Source organism: Carassius gibelio, chromosome B6, assembly GCF_023724105.1.
Source record: "Carassius gibelio isolate Cgi1373 ecotype wild population from Czech Republic chromosome B6, carGib1.2-hapl.c, whole genome shotgun sequence".
Classification (NCBI taxonomy): domain Eukaryota; kingdom Metazoa; phylum Chordata; class Actinopteri; order Cypriniformes; family Cyprinidae; genus Carassius; species Carassius gibelio.
In genome coordinates this window covers 13386765-13406737 of record NC_068401.1, presented here as the reverse complement: position 1 = coordinate 13406737, position 19973 = coordinate 13386765, and the positions used below count along the sequence as shown (strand labels likewise).

Below are 19973 nucleotides of genomic sequence, written 5' to 3'. Positions count from 1 at the left end.
GTAGAATCTCTGTCAGTTGACACTCTTCTAATGTCACATGGTATAAATGTATACTGTCAGACCACCCATCCCTAATCCCATCCCTAGGTGGTTTGCTAAGACTCTAAAGAAATACATTTATATTTAAAGGAGCTTTCCGAAACTCGTCGATTTTTACAAAGCTCATTGATCTGTCAAGCGAGATGTGCTCTGATTGGCCAGACATCCAGTGCGTTGTGATTGGCTGAATACCTCGAGCGTGTGACAGAAATGTTATGCCCCTTATCATAATGTGATGCTGTGTCCCAGCGTAACGAGACGAAAACAATAAAACCCATTACAAACGAGGCATTTGTTGCATACGGTGAAGACATAATTACTGATTATAATGACTTATACTGTCTTTTTATGCGTTGCATTGCCTATCACGCCGTGTAATCATAAAAACATTTGTGGTCAGAGAAACAAAAAACAAGCACTACTTCACAATGTTTAAAACCACGTTTGAATCATCAGTGGCAAATTCTTTAATTATGAAAACATACTTACAGGCTGTGAGTCAGAAGCCCCAGACTGTCCTTTCAAAAGTTGGAATTGCCCCACTATATAGAAACAGCCTTTGTGCACGGAAAAATTTGTATGCTACTCTCCCAGGTTCAGAAAACAGTCCTCCCTAAAATGTGCTGCACAAATCTGAATATTCTGGTTAAATACAACTTAACCACTGATTTCTACTTGTGTCTTCTTTTGAAAGGCTTAAAATAGTTTTGCTTGCACAATGAAACACAGCGTCTCCATGACATGGCGGCGACGGCAGCAATAATACTACAGCGAGAATCAAAGTTACACCACCTTTCTTTAGATAAACATTTGGGCAGTGTTATGCATATCTTCCCACAGGGTGACGTAGACGTGGGGGCATGTTTAAACGAGACATTTTAGGAGGGCGAGGATGAGTCTTAACTTTTATAAATAATATCTCTTTGGGTTTGAGACTTTAGTCGGTAGCACTTTATTTTACAGTCCTGTTCCCCCTGTACATACTATGTACTTATTATAGTAATTACAATAATTATGTAATAATTAGGTATTAACCCTGAACCTACCCCTAAACCTAACCCTACCCCATGTAGTTACCTTATTAAACCTGAAATTTCTTAGATAAATACACTGTGTAAGTACACTAAGTACATTTAAGTACACGTACTGTAAAATAAAGTGCAACCCTTTAGCCTTTGCAACTTTTGGGATCTAATATATGTACAAACAACTTGTAACACTCCAAAGAGAAAGGAAAAATTTAAATTGCATCAAATGACCCAAATGACAAACTTTAATATCTTAAAGTTACATGCATAGGTTGTTGTAATGTTAGAGTTTTCTTTCCCAAGCAATTTAAAAAAAATATATATATACAAGAGCCACCTTATTCCTCTCTGCCAAACATAAATCTTAGTAGACAAGGAAGAGAGTAAAAACATAAACAAAAACAAACAAAATTAAGAAGGGAAAAGCGTTCTCTTTGCCAGTTGCTGCAGGGGAAAGATCATTCATTCTCCACAGCATGACAGGCTTGTGGGAACAGAAATATGCTGGGTATGACAGCCGGCCTGGGAGTTACCATGGAGAGATGGTGAAATGTGGGAGAAATGTCTGCCTGCCTATCGATTTACGCTGAACACAGTGAGGCTTTGTTGACAAAAAAGGACAAATACATTCAGAGTCCGGGTCTTTGATAATTCTTCTTTGGTTGCGTGCATTGGTGGATTGAGAATTTTACTTCAAAACATTTCTCCTTTGTTTTCTTAGGTTAAATGAGAATGGATATAGTGAACTCGTATGCAAGGAGAAACCAGAAGCACCTCCTCTGGCCTTGACTGAAGACCTGGAGAAAAAAGCTTTAGAACCTCCATCCAATCATCATAAAACTGTACAGCATTTTTCTGACCATAGCAATCGCAGCTCTGTTCTCTTGCCTCATCTGGAGAAGTACAAATGCCCTGAGGGCACACCTCCTCCTCTTAGCAAATTTCAGGAGGTCCAGCCTGGATCACCAGGAGGAGTCTTGGCCTCACTTTCTGCTGTCAACAATCAAAGCTTCACCCCTCTTTCAGTCCCTGTTCCTTGGAAGGGTTCCGAGCACAGCAAAGGGCCAACCAGGGAGGAGGAGCTACAACAAGAGCTTGTGCCTCCTCCCTTTCCACCTCCTCCCCCTCCAGCTGTCCTGCCCACCCAACAAACCGCTGGACAGACCCAGCCCACCATGGAGGGGCAGCGTCCGCCCTCGCCCCAGTTTGCTCCCCAGAGGCTGACTGACAAGCCCCCTCTCTCCGTCTCCATACAGGATGAAGCTCCTGGAAGGTAAGACTTTGTGTGTTTAAAGTTCAATTCCACCGTTCAGGAATTCTTTCAGGTCTGTGCTGGAATTCAGGGAGATTTTCACTGGCAAACCACAGCTGGGCTCCTCTCAGCTGCAATCTTAAAACCATCACTGGAAACTACAGCCCAGTAATTTAATGACTGTGCTTCTCTTAACTGTCTCTTTATTGTATTCATGCACATACAAGGGGCTTATTCATACGTGTCCTTACTGCAGATTGCCCATGTGTGCTGCAGTTCTTCAGATCAGTCATAAGAGGGACCCCCCCCCCCCCAGCCTTGACTAAAGACTGTTAAAGAATATAATTTCTGGTGCTTTGTTTTTGCTGGAATGTGGCAAAGATTTAGTAATATTACAGCCTGTGTTTATAACTTTACCTAATTACCTAGTTTTTCTTATGTTGCATTTCTTTCATTCACCATAACACTTTTCTGTTTTCATTGTTGTTTACCAGGATGGAAAGGGTTAAAGATGAGAACACGTCAGTGAAGAAAGTTCCCATTAAGATTGTCCACTCCGAGAGTGACACTGAAAAAGAAAGTCGACAGTATCTTGACCTGCCCATCGAGACCCCTGTCAGCTCTGAAGGACCTGGAGTAACTCGTTTTCAGAGTTTGGGAAACCCGGAACAGTCATACTCTCTGTTCTGTACTTACACCAGACAAAAGGACCAGGGGCCTGATCCGAAAGAAGCAGATATGGGCCCTCTGAAAGACCAGGGTCCACAAACCAATGTGAACACAATATCTTATGCATTACATGACTTACAGACTTCGTCTGATCAGAGCAGCAACGGGGTGTCTTCACATCCCTCACAGTCAGAAGATGACGAAAAAAGAAAGGAGCTTGCTAGAGACATAATGGACAAGGACAAGTCCCTAGTGGACATTTTAGACCTGAGTAAGATGAAGACCACTATGGATCTGATGGAGGGGATTTTCCCTCAAGGAGAGCAGCTACTGGAAGAGGCCCAACAGCGCAGGAAAGCTGCACCTAAACAGCTCTCTCCTCGCAACTCTTTGGAGAAGTCAGTATTTCTGGATTCCTATTTCCTCAGTTTGAAATTTTTTATTATTTACCCTTAAAGGGATAGTTCACCCAAAAATTACTCACCCTCGTGTTGTTCCAAACCCCTAAGACCTCCCGTTCATCTTCGGAGCACAAATTAAGATATTTTTTATGAATACTGAGAGCTCTCTGACCCTCCCATTGACAGCAAGGATCCTACCACGATTAAGGTCCAGAAACGTAGTAAGGACATTGTTAAAATAAGACATCAGTGGTTCAGACGTAATTTTACTAAGCTACGTGAATACTTTTTGTACACAAAGAAAACAAAAATAACGACTTCATTGAACAATTAGTCTCCACATCACCATGTCGCCATTTTGGAGAGTATCACACACGTAAACGATGTATACAACATATTTATGTGGATACGTTGTTTACGTTCAGATCAAAACCTGATGGGACCCAACGGGTTCGGGCTTAATTTATATCATCTTAGGCGGGCTCAGGGCGGGCTCTGGCTTGTGCTCCGGTTTGCGAAGTAAACGAGCGGTCATGTGATGTGTTTCGATTAGAGTGACAAAGATGCGAAAATGTATGCGGAGTAGGTGAAACGGAGGCTTGCCTCTGGCGATTACGTTTTGGTTGCACCAGCAACTAAAGCAAAGTCTGAGGTGTGGAAAAGTTTTGACCATGTTTATGAGAATAATGAGTGAATAATGACGCAACATCAGTGAGCGCAGGAACACGCTGAAGCCATCTACAGTTCAACAGATTCAATAATTTTCCTCCACAAAAATATGTAGGCTTAGCCTAATCTCTGTGAGTAAAGGTTTTTCAAATGATAACTAAATATTCACTGAGTCTTAAATGCATAATTTGGACAGAGTATTTACGCTAATGTTGGCATTATTCTTTTATTAAATGTCAGCTGCTAGTGGCAAAGCAAATCCGGCGGAGCCTTTATCTTAATTTCGTTATTGCCAAATACCCATCTTAATTTAAAATTTATCTTAATTTAATTTGTTAAAAAATACTTTTTTTTTTTTTTTTTTTTTTTTTTTTGGTGCATTGGTCTATTTATAGGCTAAATGAGCCTATGTCTAGAATGCTGAGATGTTACGATGTCACAGAGGACTTATTTTATTTCTTTATTCCAACTTCCAAGTGGTCTAGTCTACGTTAGTTATGAATAAATTATGTTGAAACATGTATAAATAACTCATTCTTGACGGGCTTTTAAAAAGCTGTTAATCAAAATGTACTTGTCAAGCTCGGGCTGAAACCTGTCGGGTTTGAGTCCTGTCGGGCCTAACTTTTATGGCCCGATTACAGCTCTCTACAGCTGACACTGAACAGCATACGTTGTTTACATATGTTTCTCTCCAAAATGGTGCCTGGGTCATGCGGAAGAGACAAAGTGTTGAATAAAGTCATTATTTTTGTTTTCTTTGCACACAAAAAGTATTCTAGTAAAATTATAGTTGAACCACAAATGTCACATGGATTATTTTAACAATGTCCTTGCTACGTTTCTGGACCTTGATCATGGTAGGATCCTTGCTGTCTGTGGGAGGGTCAAAGAGCTCACAGAATTCTTCAAAAACATCTTAATTTGTGTTCTGAGGATGAACAAAGGTCTTATGGGTTTGGAATGACATGAGTGTGAGTAAATAAGGACAGAATTTTGAACTATCCCTTTAATTACAAACTTATACAGAAGGAAGACAGATTGAAGTTGTATGTTTGATATTCATGTACTGTTTGTATGTTTTTGTGACATGTAATTCTGTGGTGTTTGGCTCCATTATGATCAATTTATATTTCTCATAAAAGTCATGTGTGGGTTTTCAGGAAAGAGGAGGACAGCCTAGTGGCAGCCACTGCTTTAGTGACTAATTCAACCTACTACAGTACATCTGCACCCAAAGCAGAGCTGTTGATTAAGATGAAGGACATGCAGGAACAGAGTGTAGAACACAACTCAGAGGAGGAGCTGGAGGAGGACAATGAAAGCGATCTTGCCAGCAAGAAGGTACGAAAATGCTGTTGCAACACATCTGCGATACAATCAGATACTACTTACTAGTCCATTGTATCAAGTGACTGTCCTTGTTTTCTTTCTCATTGCAGCATGAGTTGATTGACAGTCTCAGCAAGAAGCTGCAGGTGCTGAAGGAAGCTCAGCAGAGTCTACAGGAGGACGTGCAAGACAACAACGCTCTCGGGGAGGATGTGGAGGCCATCGTACAGGGTGTCTGCAAGCCTAATGAACTCGAAAAGTTCCGTATGTTCGTTGGTGATCTTGATAAAGTGGTCAACCTTCTGCTGTCTCTGTCTGGACGCTTGGCCAGAGTAGAGAATGCCCTCAACAGCCTGGAGGAAGACGCTTCACTGGAGGAGAGGGTGAGAATGAAAATGAGGGATTTGGAGAAACAGGATTAATGTTGTGGAGGAATGACGTCCAGAATTAAGGGTTTCAAACAGCATAAGAAAATAGGCTGAAAAAGAACACAGAATATTATTAAGGCTGGAAAACGGCATTAACATAAAAGTAGCATGTTATGCCAGAGATTTGGCCTACTGCTGACACAGACGAAAGCTCTTTGAGTCCAGCTCGCATTACTTCAAGATCCTGTTTTTTTTTTTTTACTGTTTCCTTACAATCTTAATCCATAGAGCCTTAAATTGGTACTATGGAAAATGGTAATAACTGAGAACCATGGTATAAATTACATTACTATTCTAGTATCATAGCTTTTATATAGATTTAAATGGGCTACCAGATAATTAAATTGAACTTATTTGTATATAGTAGGGTAACCATATGAGCCATTTTCCCAGGACACGTCCTTGCCAGGATTTCTACATTGCCTAAAACATCCAAAGTAGTTTGACCAATAACATGCAGGTATGGTACATAATCAACCAATCGTGGCGTTTGAGAAGGTGAGAACTACAGAGAACGATCAAAGCAATGCAAACGTACAGGTTAGGTGTTTGTTTGTTCATTCAACTCGAAGCGTTGCTGTGCGCCGATCATTGTATGACACCAAAAGTCCAAGAGAGTGATTTTAATGCATAAGGAGCCGTCTGCTCTGCTTTCTATAGCTGTGTCATAAAATAATCGATCTGCACAGCACAGACAGACAAAATCTGGATATTTTAGGCAATATAACATTCTGGCAAGTACGCGTCCTGGGAAAATGGCTCATATGGTCACCCTAGTATATAGATACATGTTTTGTGTCCTATACACATAAATGTGTGTGTGTGTCTGTGTGCGTGTGTGTTTGTGTATATACAAACACACAAAAATGAATGGCTGAAATATTTACAAGGTGCTTTTGCATTTAAAGATGAAATAATGATTTTGATTGAATTATTCATTTATTGAAAATGTTCATCGTCTTTCTGCAGCGTACACTGACAGAGAAACGCAAACTGCTGATCCGTCAACATGAGGATGCCAAGGAGCTGAAGGAGAACCTTGACAGGAGAGAACGGGTCGTCTACGACATCCTGGCGAGCTACCTGTCAGAAGAGAATATGGCTGATTATGAGCACTTTGTGAAGATGAAGTCTGCCCTTATTATTGAGCAGCGCAAGCTCGAGGACAAGATCAAACTGGGGGAGGAGCAGCTCAAGTGTCTGATGGACAGTCTCCCAATGGACCAGAGGACAACCAACTGAGGACTTAAAAAACTGATGCAATGATCCAGAGCAACTCGCTTGACGTCACCCTAAATAACAGGGTTCCAAAGCAGTATTTAATGTGGTCCATGTACTGCCAATGGAATTGCATTCGGGTCATATATCGAGTGCTTCTTGTCTGCCCCAGCAGACAGCATTTTGGCAAGACTCATGAAGTGCTGGGCACTTTTAGATCATGATTTGACCAAATCACCTGTCAGCTGATCTTATATTTTCATGACGTTCCAATGTTACACGACCCATAGAATTATATGGTGAAATAATGTTTAAAGACACTTAATTTTTTTTTTCTCCCCATGAATCGGTTTAAATATGTCATGCCCTTTTTGCACCAATGTGCTCTAAAAACTTGACACTCTGTGTGTTGGCCTACATGCCATGGTCACTCACTGTGCTGTATCTTTTTAACCACTAGAGGGCAATGAAAGACACCTCAAAATGTCAATGCCTGAATGCCAATATAAACTTTTGATTCAAACATACACTCAAATCCCGGTGGCATAAAGCTTTGCACATGTAAGCGGTTTCGATTTACACCAGGAGGTTGTAATTATCTTCCGAAAATGACTTTTTTGATAGTGCATTATTTCAAATGACATGCCACTATCCTGGTCATGTTAAATCATATTCAGTTATATTTTTAGTAATTTATTTTAGCCTTTTGAATCTTTGTATATAACTAGAATAGGCTAGAATTTTAATGATTGATTTTAGCCAAGCAAACCACCACTTTAGTCTGCACGCTTTTTATAGATGAATGTATGATATATCACCATACAATGCATTGTAACATCAAAATAGGATTGACTGTTAGTATTCTGAAAGACTTGCCTAAATGATGTAATGTTATTTCACTAAGGATTCCGTGCTTGTCTATAAAATACCAGCTGCCTTTTTCTCCACATCATGTGTTTGTGTCATTTATAATTTCATCTGTAAGATATTTGTGACCCTGGACCACAAAAGCAGTCAAAATGCTCAATTTTGAAATCATCTGAACAAAATAAGCTTTCCACTGATGTATGGTTTGTTAGGATGGGACAATGTGTCACTTTATGGCATGAATGCAGTGTGAAACAATTTCATTGTTTCCGATATTATAGCGGAAATAGCACGTGTATTGGTCAATCAAGATTAGTTTCTTCACTAAACAAAAGTGTCTGATAATCTGTGAGTCAAATACTTTTTAATATTGCAGTTCCCGTGTACATCATTTAAAATAAAGAAATATAATTGAAAAAAACTTCAGGCGCTAAACTTTAATTACACTGAGTTGGAAATGTTCATAATCCAGATTAAAGGAATGAGGTTTTAGTCTAATTATACTGGCATGTTCCTACCACAGTGTGTTTATCAGTAAAGCAATTTAAACTTTTATTACTTGATTCAATCCTTCTATTTCTCGATTCTCTAAGCAATCGTTGTTTTATCTGAATAGCTCTGATCACCTAATATTTAACCTCAGATAGCATTGAGTCTTACTGCCAATCAGAAAAGAGACTTTGACATGCAGAACTCGCCAGATAGTGGTTGAATAAAAAAAATAATGGCGCAACTTACATAATATTATGGCGTTAAGTATATTTCAGCATAATTACAAAGGTATTATTTTAAAATCCGAAAACAGTAATAGAAAAAAAAAGTGATTGTCAAGTTTACTGATAATTTGAAATATGATATTAAACAAATATCAAATGTGACTGTTTACACACGTTACATTATCATGTGACGTTCTCGCGTCATGACTCATGTTGAACTGACCATCTGGATATGCCTAACCAATACACAAGTTTATGGTAACAGTATAGTAACTTTTCATTGTTTTGCATTGATCCTCCCCGCCCTCTCTTATCCATTTATTGGATATGCTATATGAATCATTAACCAGAGTTGTGTTTGACATGTACATGTCAGTTCGCACAGTTTGTCATTTCCACTAGCTTCGTTTGAGCGGCACAGGTGAGGATCCTCTGGAGCTCAAAACATATCACAGGTAAGCATGAGTTTGTGATTTATTTATTGACATTTTAAAGGATGTATGAGGATATAACCTACTTTATCAATCAGATAAAAATGTTTAAAGTTTAACAAGAGCTTGAGAAACTACTGGAAATAACGAAAAGGACATATAAGGTTATAGACCAACTGAATGTGCTTAATACATTTTGCAACAATAAATAGGACATATTTTGGCTATTCCATATATAAGGCAGTTATAATGGGAAGTCATTTACTGGGGGTGGGAGTTGGCAAAGTGTTGAAAAAGCTTGAAAGCTCTATTAATTTGTCGCAGTCTCTGATTCCTTTGCGTGAAGAAACTGATTATTGTAAATGACCTTTCAGCTTATCCTGGAACATTCCACAACCCCAGGTGTGCAGGGAGCCAGGCAGGAAATATTAGTGCGCTCTCTCTCTCTCTCTCTCTCTCTCTCTCTCTCTCTCTCTCTCTCTCCCTTCTCTGTTTGGTCTCAGATGCATAGTCTTATGCTTGACCTTCAGTGCAGTGTCCTTTTTCCTCCCGCTGGAAACATCGCTCGTCACCACAGTTTTTTAAACACTATATGTGAAAAGCATTTTCTTCTGTCTGAAATGGTTACTTGACCTTAACCTTTTGTGTCCAAAGGAAGCACTTTGTAAATTGGAAAACATACTTGTTTGTGAAATGACAAAGAGGCTGTGCCACTGTGGGACGCAGGTTTCAGTCGGGCTTGCGTCATGTCCCTGTCCCGTTGCCCTTGCTTTCTTACTGTATTTTCCTGTCTTCTCCTTACTGTCATATTGTTAAAGGTACACAAGGCCATAAAAAATCCAAAGGGGGTGTTGCTGGTCCATGGAGAATTTCCACATACAGTTTAACAGTTGTTTTACTGTATGTTTACTTTGTGCTGACTGGTCGGAAATCATGAGATTAACTGTCTTTTTTTTTATTATTGTCGGCCCTGGAAAAATCATATCCTTTTCTACAGCTGTCAATAGAAAAATGCTTTTCATTCTTTTCTTAAAATCAATTAAATATTTGACTCTCTTTTGACATTTATTTCACCTTGATTGGCTTTAGTACAATTACAATCTAAAAGTCAATTGTTTACTTTTATTATTATTATCATTATTTTTATTTAATGATTGGAATTCATTAATTTATCAAGTTATCTACATAATATCATGCTAACTATATTTCTGACACAGTATAAAACTATTTTTACATGAAAATATGCTCTGCCATTTGTTTAATTTAATGATTGAATGATTCTTTTATCTCATCAAGGCTAAAAGTAAAATGGTAATAAAGCAAAATTTCCAGCAGTCACTACACCAGTCATCAGTGTCACATAATTCTTTAGAAATAATTCTAATATGCCGATTTGGGGCTATTGAAACATTTCTTATCATCATTTCTTTGTTGTATTTCTTGTATTGTTGGGTGGGGGGGGGGGGTCATATAGTCATATATAATATATGAATGTATCATATATTAATAGTAAGTCCAAATGTTCAGCATTTTAAATATTATATTTTGTCACAGTTTAACTAACTAATGCTGAATATATATATATATATATATATATATATATATATATATATATACAGTACAGACGCACCAAAAGTTTGGACACACCTTCTCATTCAGAGTTTTCTTTATTTTCATGACTATGAAAATTGTAGAGTCACACTGAAGGCATCAGGGGCTATTTGACCAAGAAGAAGAGTGATGATGACCTGGCCTCCACAGTCACCGGACCTGAACCCAATCAAGATGGTTTAGGGGTGAGCTGGACCGCAGACTGAAGGCAAAAGGGCCAAAAGGGCTAAGCATCTCTCGGGGAACTCCTTCAAGACTGTTGGAAGACCATTTCAGGTGACTACCTCTTGAAGCTCATCAAGAGAATGCCAAGAGTGTGCAAAGCAGTAATCAAAGCAAAAGGAAGCTACTTTGAAGAACCTAGAATATGACATATTTTCAGTTGTTTCACACTTTTTTTGTTATGTATATAATTCCATATATAATTCCACCTGTGTTAATTCATAGTTTTGATGCCTTCAGTGTGAATCTACAATTTTCATAATCATGAAAATAAAGAAAACTCTTTGAATGAGAAGGTGTGTCCAAACGTTTGGTCTGTACTATATATATATATATATATATATATATATATACATAAAAATAAAATGACTTACCCCAAACTTTTTAATGATACTATTTTAGGAAAGGGGTCCCCTCAGATGGACCCTAGTGTATAGAATTGGGTTAAAATATCTTTTTCTATTTTCTCTAATCTAACAGAAGTGGTATGACGGCGATGTGGCCATGCACCTGAAGGACAGTGTGCAGAGCTGAGGAGGAAATATTCATCACCAGCTGGTGTCAGGACATGGCTTACCTTCCCCAGTCAGTCCATTGGCAGTTTGCAGGTCTAGTGCTTGGGTTTGTCGGATGGATAATGACAGCCTCCATTTCTGGGGTGAACGACTGGAGGATATGGTACGTGGACAATCAGACGGTCATCACCGGAGGACTGGCCTGGGTCGGAGTGTGGCGCGTCTGTTTCAACAGCCACATTTTGGATTCGGCTGAGATCTGCAAAAGCATCAGCCTTACAGATTCATTCACTCCACCAGAAATAGCAGCTGCCCAGGTACTTTGCATGGTTGCTGTTGGCGTGGGGGTGCTCGCAATCCTAGTGGCGGGACATGCGGTGAGAAATGCCATCTCTGGGGTTAACAACAGGCATGTCAGATTGACCTTTGTGTTGGCGTGCTCCTTGTTCTGGCTAACTGCCGTGTGTTCACTGGTCCCCGTCTTTTGGAATATGAATTCTGTGCTGGCGAACCTCACTATAGACTTCCCGCCTGATTTCTACTTGCCTTCTGCTCCAGTGAAACAGGAAGTAGGTCCAGGGATTGGGATTGGGATCGGTTCAGGTTGCCTGCTCATTGTAAGTGGACTACTCTTAATGTGCTACAGCTATCCCAAAACCAAAGTGCCTAAGAGTGGAGAAACTGTACATTTTGACAACAGTCCAAGAAATGAAGGCTTTCTTGGTGTAATTAAAGAGAGTATGGATGAGGGTGTGATCAACCCAGCGTATGAATCAGAGAAGCTTTAATAATAAAGTGCATCACTCCATGAAAGGACTTTGAAAGCTCTAAACACAGTTTCTTCAAATTTTTTACTGTTTGAGGAAAACTTATATGACCCCAAACCAAACCGAATATCTAAATACAGTATATTTAGATAAATGTAATGTAATTATATAGTCACTGAAGTGACTGATGAATTGAAATAACCGCAAGCACTTTGAACTTTGAGGCCATTTTATTGGTATCAAATTGTTAATATGTCTATGACACTGGACTTTTAAAGTTGACTTATTATTGTTACATAATTTGCAGGGCACACAATGCTATAAGAGTATACTCACCTGAATGTCTGTAATGTATGCTTTTACCACAATTTAGAAGCTTAGGGTCAGTAAGGTTTTTATTTTATTTTATTTTTGTAAGTTTTCCAAAATGTCACTTTTTGCTAAATGAAGCTGCATTTATTTTATGAAAAATATGATCAAAACAGCAATACGCTGCAATAAAAGAGTTGATACACACACACACACACACACACACACAGACACACATATATATATACCAGTAATTTTTTATAATTAAAAATAATAATTCAATTAATCCAATTAATGCGTTAAATTATACAAATTTTATGGTATATAAATTACCATATATATATATATATATATATATATATATATATATATATATATATATATATATATATATATATGTTTGTGCAACAGTGCAGAAGTCTTTTTGCGATCAATTTATTGTGTCCTTGCCAAAAAAGTATCAATTTATATAATAAAAAAAAAATCTTACTGACCTCAAACTTTTAAGAGCATGTGTGTGTATTTGTATAAAGAAAATGTATGTAAAAAATGTACATTTATTATTTTAATTTATATAATTATTATGTTCAAGTAAAAGTGATCTTTGGCTCTCGTATGATTAAAAATCGAGTAGTGCTATGTTAAATATTTTCCTTTGTTGATAAGACTCAGCATTTATCTGCCACTAAAAGCTGTTGACACAAAATATCTTGAATGATTTAAGATATGATTTCGCTGACTTAGAGTGGATCTTTGAGCGGGGACAAGGTGATTTCAGAGGAAATGACCCCTGCCATGAGTGGAATGAACTTTACTGTTATTTCGCAGCTTGATACTTGCCCTTATTACTGTGTTTTTCAACACCCCCCATGGGCTTTGAGTTTGTTACTTGCCAACATTTAATCTTGTTAAAATTGAACATTAATTTTGACAAATCCCGCTGGATATTACATGATTTTCTTCCATTATAAAACCACATAATCCCTCTGATGACTCGAGAAAAGGAAATAATTTTTTGCCAATTAAAGGAGCTTTTGTTTTCTGTGTTGGTTCACTAGTACATTGAGGTCGCTTAAGGAGATTGGATGATTTATCCATCTAAAACCCCCAAAAATCTACACACAGAAGAGGTGTTAAGGTTCATAAGAATTGTGGCTGGAGAATTTGTCTGCCAGGATGGCCTCCCATGGCCACTGGAGATTTGACATGTATTGTTCTGAGAAAGAGGTGAAAGAAACATCCTGACAGAGAAGAGCCAAGACCCCATGCTGAGACGAAGGCATTGTCTTAGACAGGGCAGCTATAGCACAAACACATTTCTTCTCTCATGTGAGCGAGAGTGGGGCGTGAGGTTGGAGGAATCAAACAAGCTTTTATTAATCTCAGTATGAAACCTCCTTTACAACAGTCTGTTAGTATACTATACTGGCAGACAACACAAACGGCCTGTGCCTCAAAAGGATGCAAGAGTGATATCAAAACAATAGTGTTTCTTTACTGAAAACCTTTGTGCAGCATATGAGACGTGTGACATTAACACTTCTCGTATTATCATACATACTGTGATAAGAAAGTAAAGACAAAGGTGAGGGGCAATGAACAACATCAGAGTTCATTGAACAGTACTATTGCCATATCAGATTTCAGCATAATCATGAAAGATAAAACTAAACTTGAAGACCTGGAGTGTTTTTGTTGTTGTTGTTGTTGTTGTTTTTGTTTTTGAAGATTTGAAATGTTCATCAGTGCTTTTCTTTGTTGTAGAATATAAATAAAAAAAATTCCATTAATTATTATATTTTTAGAAGGAACAGTTAATTGTTTATTTTCTCAAGTTGCTCTAAATTGCATAAATCATTTTTATTCATCTATGAGGACCAAAGGCAGCATATTGTCCCTTTGGTTTTTAATGTCCTTAATTAAAGTTTAACTGCTTTATTGATTATAAAGTGATTACAGGTGAGATAAGAACAAAACTAAAGATTATGAATATCTCTGTACAGTCATTTAGCTTGTGGACATCAGTTGTGTCTGTCTTAACCCTTTCTACAGCAATCTTTACCAATTAAACATATTTGGATGATGATTATAAACAACATATTGAGCCGTTTCCAATTTGCATCATTTCGGTGCTTTTTTATGCACAGAATTATATGCATATTAGATAGATAGAGTTTTTTGATAATTCAAAGCACACTTTCAGTGTTGAAGGTGCTATACTGTTATTTAGTTTTGGTGAATTGTGGGTGTGTACTGCAGGGTGTGTTGTGGGATCATTTTCTGGGTGTGCATGTGTTCACACTGGGTGTGTTGTGTGATCACACACAAGTTTTTTTTTTAGTTTAGTTTTTTGCCTGTGAGAAACCACTGGCATTTTTAGACTATCTAGTTATTTCTTCTAAGCATTGCACCGGCCTTGAGCTGCAGCTTGTATCTCTACACAGAGGTCATCTTAACCTCTGCTGTTCTGTTCTGCCCTTTTGCATAGCAAAGCAACTAAGTAAAGGGTATAAACTCAAATGAGTAACACCAATAATTAAGGACTTGATGGTATAATTTTACTTGAGGACATTCATTACAAGTCTGCATACTAAACCTGCTGCACAGAATTTTTTCAGGGAGTGTACACATAAATGTTTGCACAAAGCAGGTTATCCAAGAGTTCTGTAAGATTTCAAAGATTATGATAGGCATATAGTGTGTTTAAATCGTGATAAATTGCAATATGCCATATCTTTAATATGCTGCAACTGCAAGTTCTTAGAACATAATTCCAAGCATGGGATGATTCTACAAGTTGTTTCCTAAAATAAATGATTTATTTGTTTGTTTGTTTGTTTGTTAATTGAAAAAGGAGGAAATTATGTTAAAAGGGTTGACAACTTCACAAGAAACACATAAGTCAACTACAATCAAATATAAAGACACAAAGAACACATTATTTTGAAGAAATAAATGAATAAATAATTAAAATAAAGAGAATTCATGTGGATTTTTCTTTCTTTCTTTCTTTCTTTTGATACTGATGTGTTCTGAAAAACTTTTAGTATCCCTATTTTACTCTGCATTTATTTCATGAGTGATGTGGCTACTTTTTGCTGAAAGGATCAACAATCAATGGAAATACAGCAAGCATATTTGTATTCGTTTTGCTTATTGTTCTCAAAAGAACAAAATATTGAAAGGAGAATTGTGAAATTACATCATTTACAAATGTATAAACAAACACGGACATTGTTTGTGAATGGTGTTTGTCCGGCATGTTTAAAATGTAGTTTCACGTGTTTTCGTTTATCAGCTTCTTTCACTCGTGCTTGTTTACAGTGAGCTGCATTTGGACATTGTTCCTAATGAGTCGAAGACACACCATTTCCCCTTTCTGAGAGCCCAGGGTACCTCCCCTCCCAACCAGAAGCTGGAAATGAGCGTTAATAGCTAAACATCTAAGTCTAAACATACCGCCCATTTTCAGTTTAACTATCAATATCCATCGCAGGAAGTTCAGGGCACAATCTATGTGGCGCCTTCAAGTCTGAGGACGTTTTGTCCATATACCATATTTCCGTCATGCCTAAAGAAATGTACAATTGGAAGTGTATGTTTTCTGTTTATGAGCTCCCTTTTTCCATCTTAATGAATGTTTTCTCAAAGACAGTCATCTTCGAATAGAAATGAGATTATTTGGTAAAGCTCTAATTGGGATGGGACCATACCTGTTGCAGTTTTCTGGACCAAAGGAGCCCCTATCCTCTCCTAACCTGGTCAAATCAGAGTAATGATGGAGAGGAGGAGGCGGCACTGTTTGGCATTCCTCAGATGACACGCTGCTCGTTAGAGCCTTCATTAAACACAGCTTAGACTCCTTTCTGATGGGGAGACCATCAGAGACAATTACACTCAAGCAGGCATTTATATTGCCATTAGCTCACCTGACTGAACACACTAGAACACCAAACCTGATTTTCTTCCATTTATCCCTCTTATACTCTTGCTTGAAAAATATTTCAGGAAAATAAAATAAAATAGAACTGCATTTTTTATAGATTGTTTTTAATTAATATTCGATTGAATTAAAAAAAAAAGTGAGCTAGGAGAGACCATGGGGCATTTTATTTTTTTTATATGTTCATACATAACTCAAAGACTACAAGAAATTGACCGGGCTTATTTTGGTTTAAGTAAAGTTTATATGTAAGTTTTTGAACAGTAAGATTTTGAATGGTTTTTTTAAAGAAGTCTCTTCTGCTCACCAATCATTCTAAGATTCTGATTTGTTGCTCAAAAAAAAAAAAAAAAAAAAAAAAAAATTAGGCCTGTTATTATTATGTTGAAAACAGCTGAGTCTAATCTTTGTCAGGTTTATTTGATGAATAAAAGTTCAGAAGAACAGTATTTATCTTAAATGGAAACCTTTTGTGACATTATAAACGTCTTTATCATCGTCTTTTGATCAGTTTAAAGCATCATTGCAAAATAAAAGTATTAATTACTATAGTGTATCATTTTACAAAAGCTTTTTATTTCAGATAAATGCTGATATTTGGATCTTTGCATTCATCAAAAAATGCTGAAATAATTTACTCAGCTGTTTTAAATATTGGTAATAATAATAATAAATGTTTCTTGAACAGCAAATCAGCATATTAGAATGATTTCTGAAGGATAATGTGACACTGAAGACTGGAGAAATGATGCTGAAAATGTAGCTTTGAAATCATAAGAATAAATTACATTTGGAAATATATTCAAATAGAAAGCGGCTATTTTAAATAGTAAAAATACATTCACAGTATTACTGCAGGCCTGGTAAGCATATATATATATATATATATATATATATATATATATATATATATATATATACAGTATATAGATATATTACTCAATGTTTTTCACTTTAAATGATACAATTTCTCAATATTGTGCATACAAAAAATATGTTTAAATAAGCATCTTTTATTTCTTACTAAAATAGACAGTATTCTGGCTTAGTACAAGCTGTTTTCCAGGTGCTGTTTACAGACAAAGATCTCCAAAGAATGGCTGTTTCTCAAACGGAAGGCTGCATCCTAATAAGTCCTTCAGTCCTTCCGAGGATTCAGTACAGTCCTGCTCAGAATTTAAACGCTAGTGTGAGAAACATATTATAATTATAATTTGACAAATACTTTATATTAGAATCTTCATATTACCTGACTTTCTATTACTGAAGTACATTTAATGACAAGCATCTGCAATCTTCTAGCACGATGCATAGTTTAGCATTATGTGATACATGTACAACAAAACAAAAGAAAACAATGTCTTCCTCTCTAAAATCATTTGTGCCCTGATGACGTGCCTGCCGAGGTATGGAGACTTGCCAGGATACATCCTTCAAACTGAGAAGTACTTTTGCAGGTGGCATTGAGTGCTAGATGTACAGTGTGAAAATGCACACAACACGAAGACCAAAATCATAGATTTATGCTTTTCTGGTTATATATACGTATATTAAAGCATACAAAATCTGTGATCAAAACTCGACAAAATGCCAAGAAAAAAAATACTGTTATCTTTTTCTTTTTTTTTTTTTGTCAATCATTACATCTCTATGAAAGCAACTGAAAACGTATTGGCAACTTTTCAATATCAACACATTACCGATAATACAAATAATCAAATAGACTACTCAGATATTAAATGACAAATGCATCGTAATAATGATTTACCTGTTTCAAGGGTTTGATTGATGGATACACTGAATCTAAGTATAAACATATTCCAGAAGATATTATCCAAAAGTTTTTTTTTTTTCCTGCTCCATCAACACTAATAGGCATTACACAACAAATGTACCTCAAACATACTCAGTGCGTTTTCTCGAACCATCAATAGTTCTGATCTCCTGCCTTTGAATGTGATGCACCAGATGTAGTTCACTGTCTCTTGAGTCAGAGCAAGAGGCGAATAACAGCGCGGCTGCCACAACGTCAAGAAGTCCTGCAGCCCAGCCGATAAACAGCGCGTCCCCAAACTCGGAACGTGGCACCACGTGAGGTATGGTCTCATCAAAGAACTTAACAACAATATCGTGAGCGATGTAGGAGACGGGAAAGAGCACAAACAATCCAGCGATGCATAAAAACACACCGGCCGTGATCTTCAAACCTCGCTTGGTCCTCCTTCCCTCCTCACTCTTCAAGCAGTTGATCTGACTCATGGCAGGAATGGTGAGGAGCAGTCCGAGAAGACATGTGGCATCCGAAATGCATATTAGAATACGGGCCAGCATGAACTTGGGCTCGAGGCCTAGGATAGTATCATAGGGGCGACACTCCGTGCCAGCAACCTCCTGGATCACGCAAGCCTCCCAAAGCCCTTGTTCGTAGCTCTCCATACCCATTAGTTCAGTAGAAAGTGATAACCACTGAGGCATGATGGTGGCTGCCAATGAACAAAACCAGCCGCCCATCCCGATCAGCATCCCAAGCACTTCCAGAAACACCATGCATGGGTTTGTCATGGTTACCTCTCACTACCGTGTCCCTCTCGGGGTCTGACGGCCCTCAGGTTTGGCTGGCACCTCAAGAACCTCTTCTCGATGAGAAGGAATGAGAGAAGAATGGAGGAGAGAGCGAGGAGAACAGAGGTAGCACCTTGGATCCAGGTACTGTAGAGTTCTGCTTGCAGGTACTTCACAGTCCGTCGCTCTTCAGTAAGAGGCACTTATCATCTGAGCATAAGAGGTAGAGGAAATGTGCACATGGGGAGAGAGGGCACTCAAACTTTAGGCCCTGCCCTCTAGGATCCTTTTTAGAGAGAGAAAGAGAGCAAGAGAGAGAGCGAGAGAGATTGTTTTATTCAGACCCTGGTCTCAGGAGGAGACCAAAGGCCACACGGGATGCCATTAAACTGTAGACAGGATGCCATTAAATTCGGAATGTTGTCATTTTCAAGGGGCAAACTGATGATTTTGCTACATCATTACAGTTTGTTTGTCTCTTTTCATTTGGTTGCCCTGCTATCAGCAACAGCACTTGCCGTATGAGGTTGCCATGGTAAAAGAGAAAAGAAAATTTTCACTGTTTATTGAGTGTTTTTTTTTTTTTTTTTTTTGAGGGACAAATGGGTGAGAGATAAGCTGTGCTAAGTGCCTGGCAGTCTGTTCTTTGACGCAAAAGAGTGCATGCCAAATATGCAACGTGTACCTAACCGGGGATCTTTAATGTCTGCCAACTATAACTCATCCATTGTTATTTTTTAATCTGAGAATTTACAGCGAGTGCTATAAAAGAAAACTGTTATCTGCCTTTATATTTTATTACTTTATTTTATTTTTACTATTTAGCGTGTTTTCTTTTTGAATTGGTTTTTGTTCCAAATTATGCTATAAACGAAATGCTGAAGGGAGAAGTCAAATATGAACATGAATTTGAGAATTTGACATGTTCCACAAGTACAGAAAATTTCATGATTCATTTGATTTACCCAGCATGGTTTGAGAACGCGAGCATCTT

General features: G+C 37.7%; 3 protein-coding genes across 13 annotated transcripts in view; 2 read left to right on the top strand and 1 right to left on the bottom strand.

The window, feature by feature from the left end:
• shroom2a (shroom family member 2a) overlaps window positions 1–7983 on the top strand; it is a 49255-nt gene extending 41272 nt beyond the window's left edge. For all 10 annotated transcript variants that reach the window (XM_052558668.1, XM_052558667.1, XM_052558666.1 and 7 more), the window contains 5 exons: window positions 1789–2340; window positions 2814–3386; window positions 5222–5402; window positions 5501–5773; window positions 6788–7983. In XM_052558668.1, the coding sequence (XP_052414628.1) occupies window positions 1789–2340; window positions 2814–3386; window positions 5222–5402; window positions 5501–5773; window positions 6788–7060 (1852 nt within the window). In that variant the 3' untranslated portion in view covers window positions 7061–7983. The remainder of the gene's footprint in view (window positions 1–1788; window positions 2341–2813; window positions 3387–5221; window positions 5403–5500; window positions 5774–6787) is intronic.
• A 949-nt stretch (window positions 7984–8932) lies between these two features.
• On the top strand, window positions 8933–15523 carry cldn34a (claudin 34a). Of its 2 annotated transcripts, none has more exons than XM_052558176.1 (2): window positions 8933–9074; window positions 11364–15522. In XM_052558176.1, the coding sequence occupies exon 2, from the start codon at window positions 11452–11454 to the stop codon at window positions 12184–12186; it is 735 nt and encodes a 244-aa protein (XP_052414136.1). In that variant the 5' UTR covers window positions 8933–9074; window positions 11364–11451; the 3' UTR covers window positions 12187–15522. The 2 variants fall into 2 exon arrangements, with proteins under 2 accessions (XP_052414136.1, XP_052414137.1); XM_052558177.1 differs by lacking the exon at window positions 8933–9074 and adding an exon at window positions 10799–10937 and having other exon boundaries at window positions 11364–15523.
• A 1887-nt stretch (window positions 15524–17410) lies between these two features.
• Window positions 17411–19226, bottom strand: cldn33b (claudin 33b). Its single transcript, XM_052558175.1, has one exon. The coding sequence runs from the start codon at window positions 18977–18979 to the stop codon at window positions 18314–18316; it is 666 nt and encodes a 221-aa protein (XP_052414135.1). The 5' UTR covers window positions 18980–19226; the 3' UTR covers window positions 17411–18313.
• Between the last annotated feature and the right edge of the window lie 747 nt (window positions 19227–19973).

Excerpts from the sequence above, each read along its gene's own strand:
- cldn34a (XM_052558177.1), top strand. The coding sequence starts at position 11,452 with ATGGCTTACCTTCCCCAGTCAGTCCATTGGCAGTTTGCAGGTCTAGTG.
- cldn33b (XM_052558175.1), bottom strand. The coding sequence starts at position 18,979 with ATGACAAACCCATGCATGGTGTTTCTGGAAGTGCTTGGGATGCTGATC.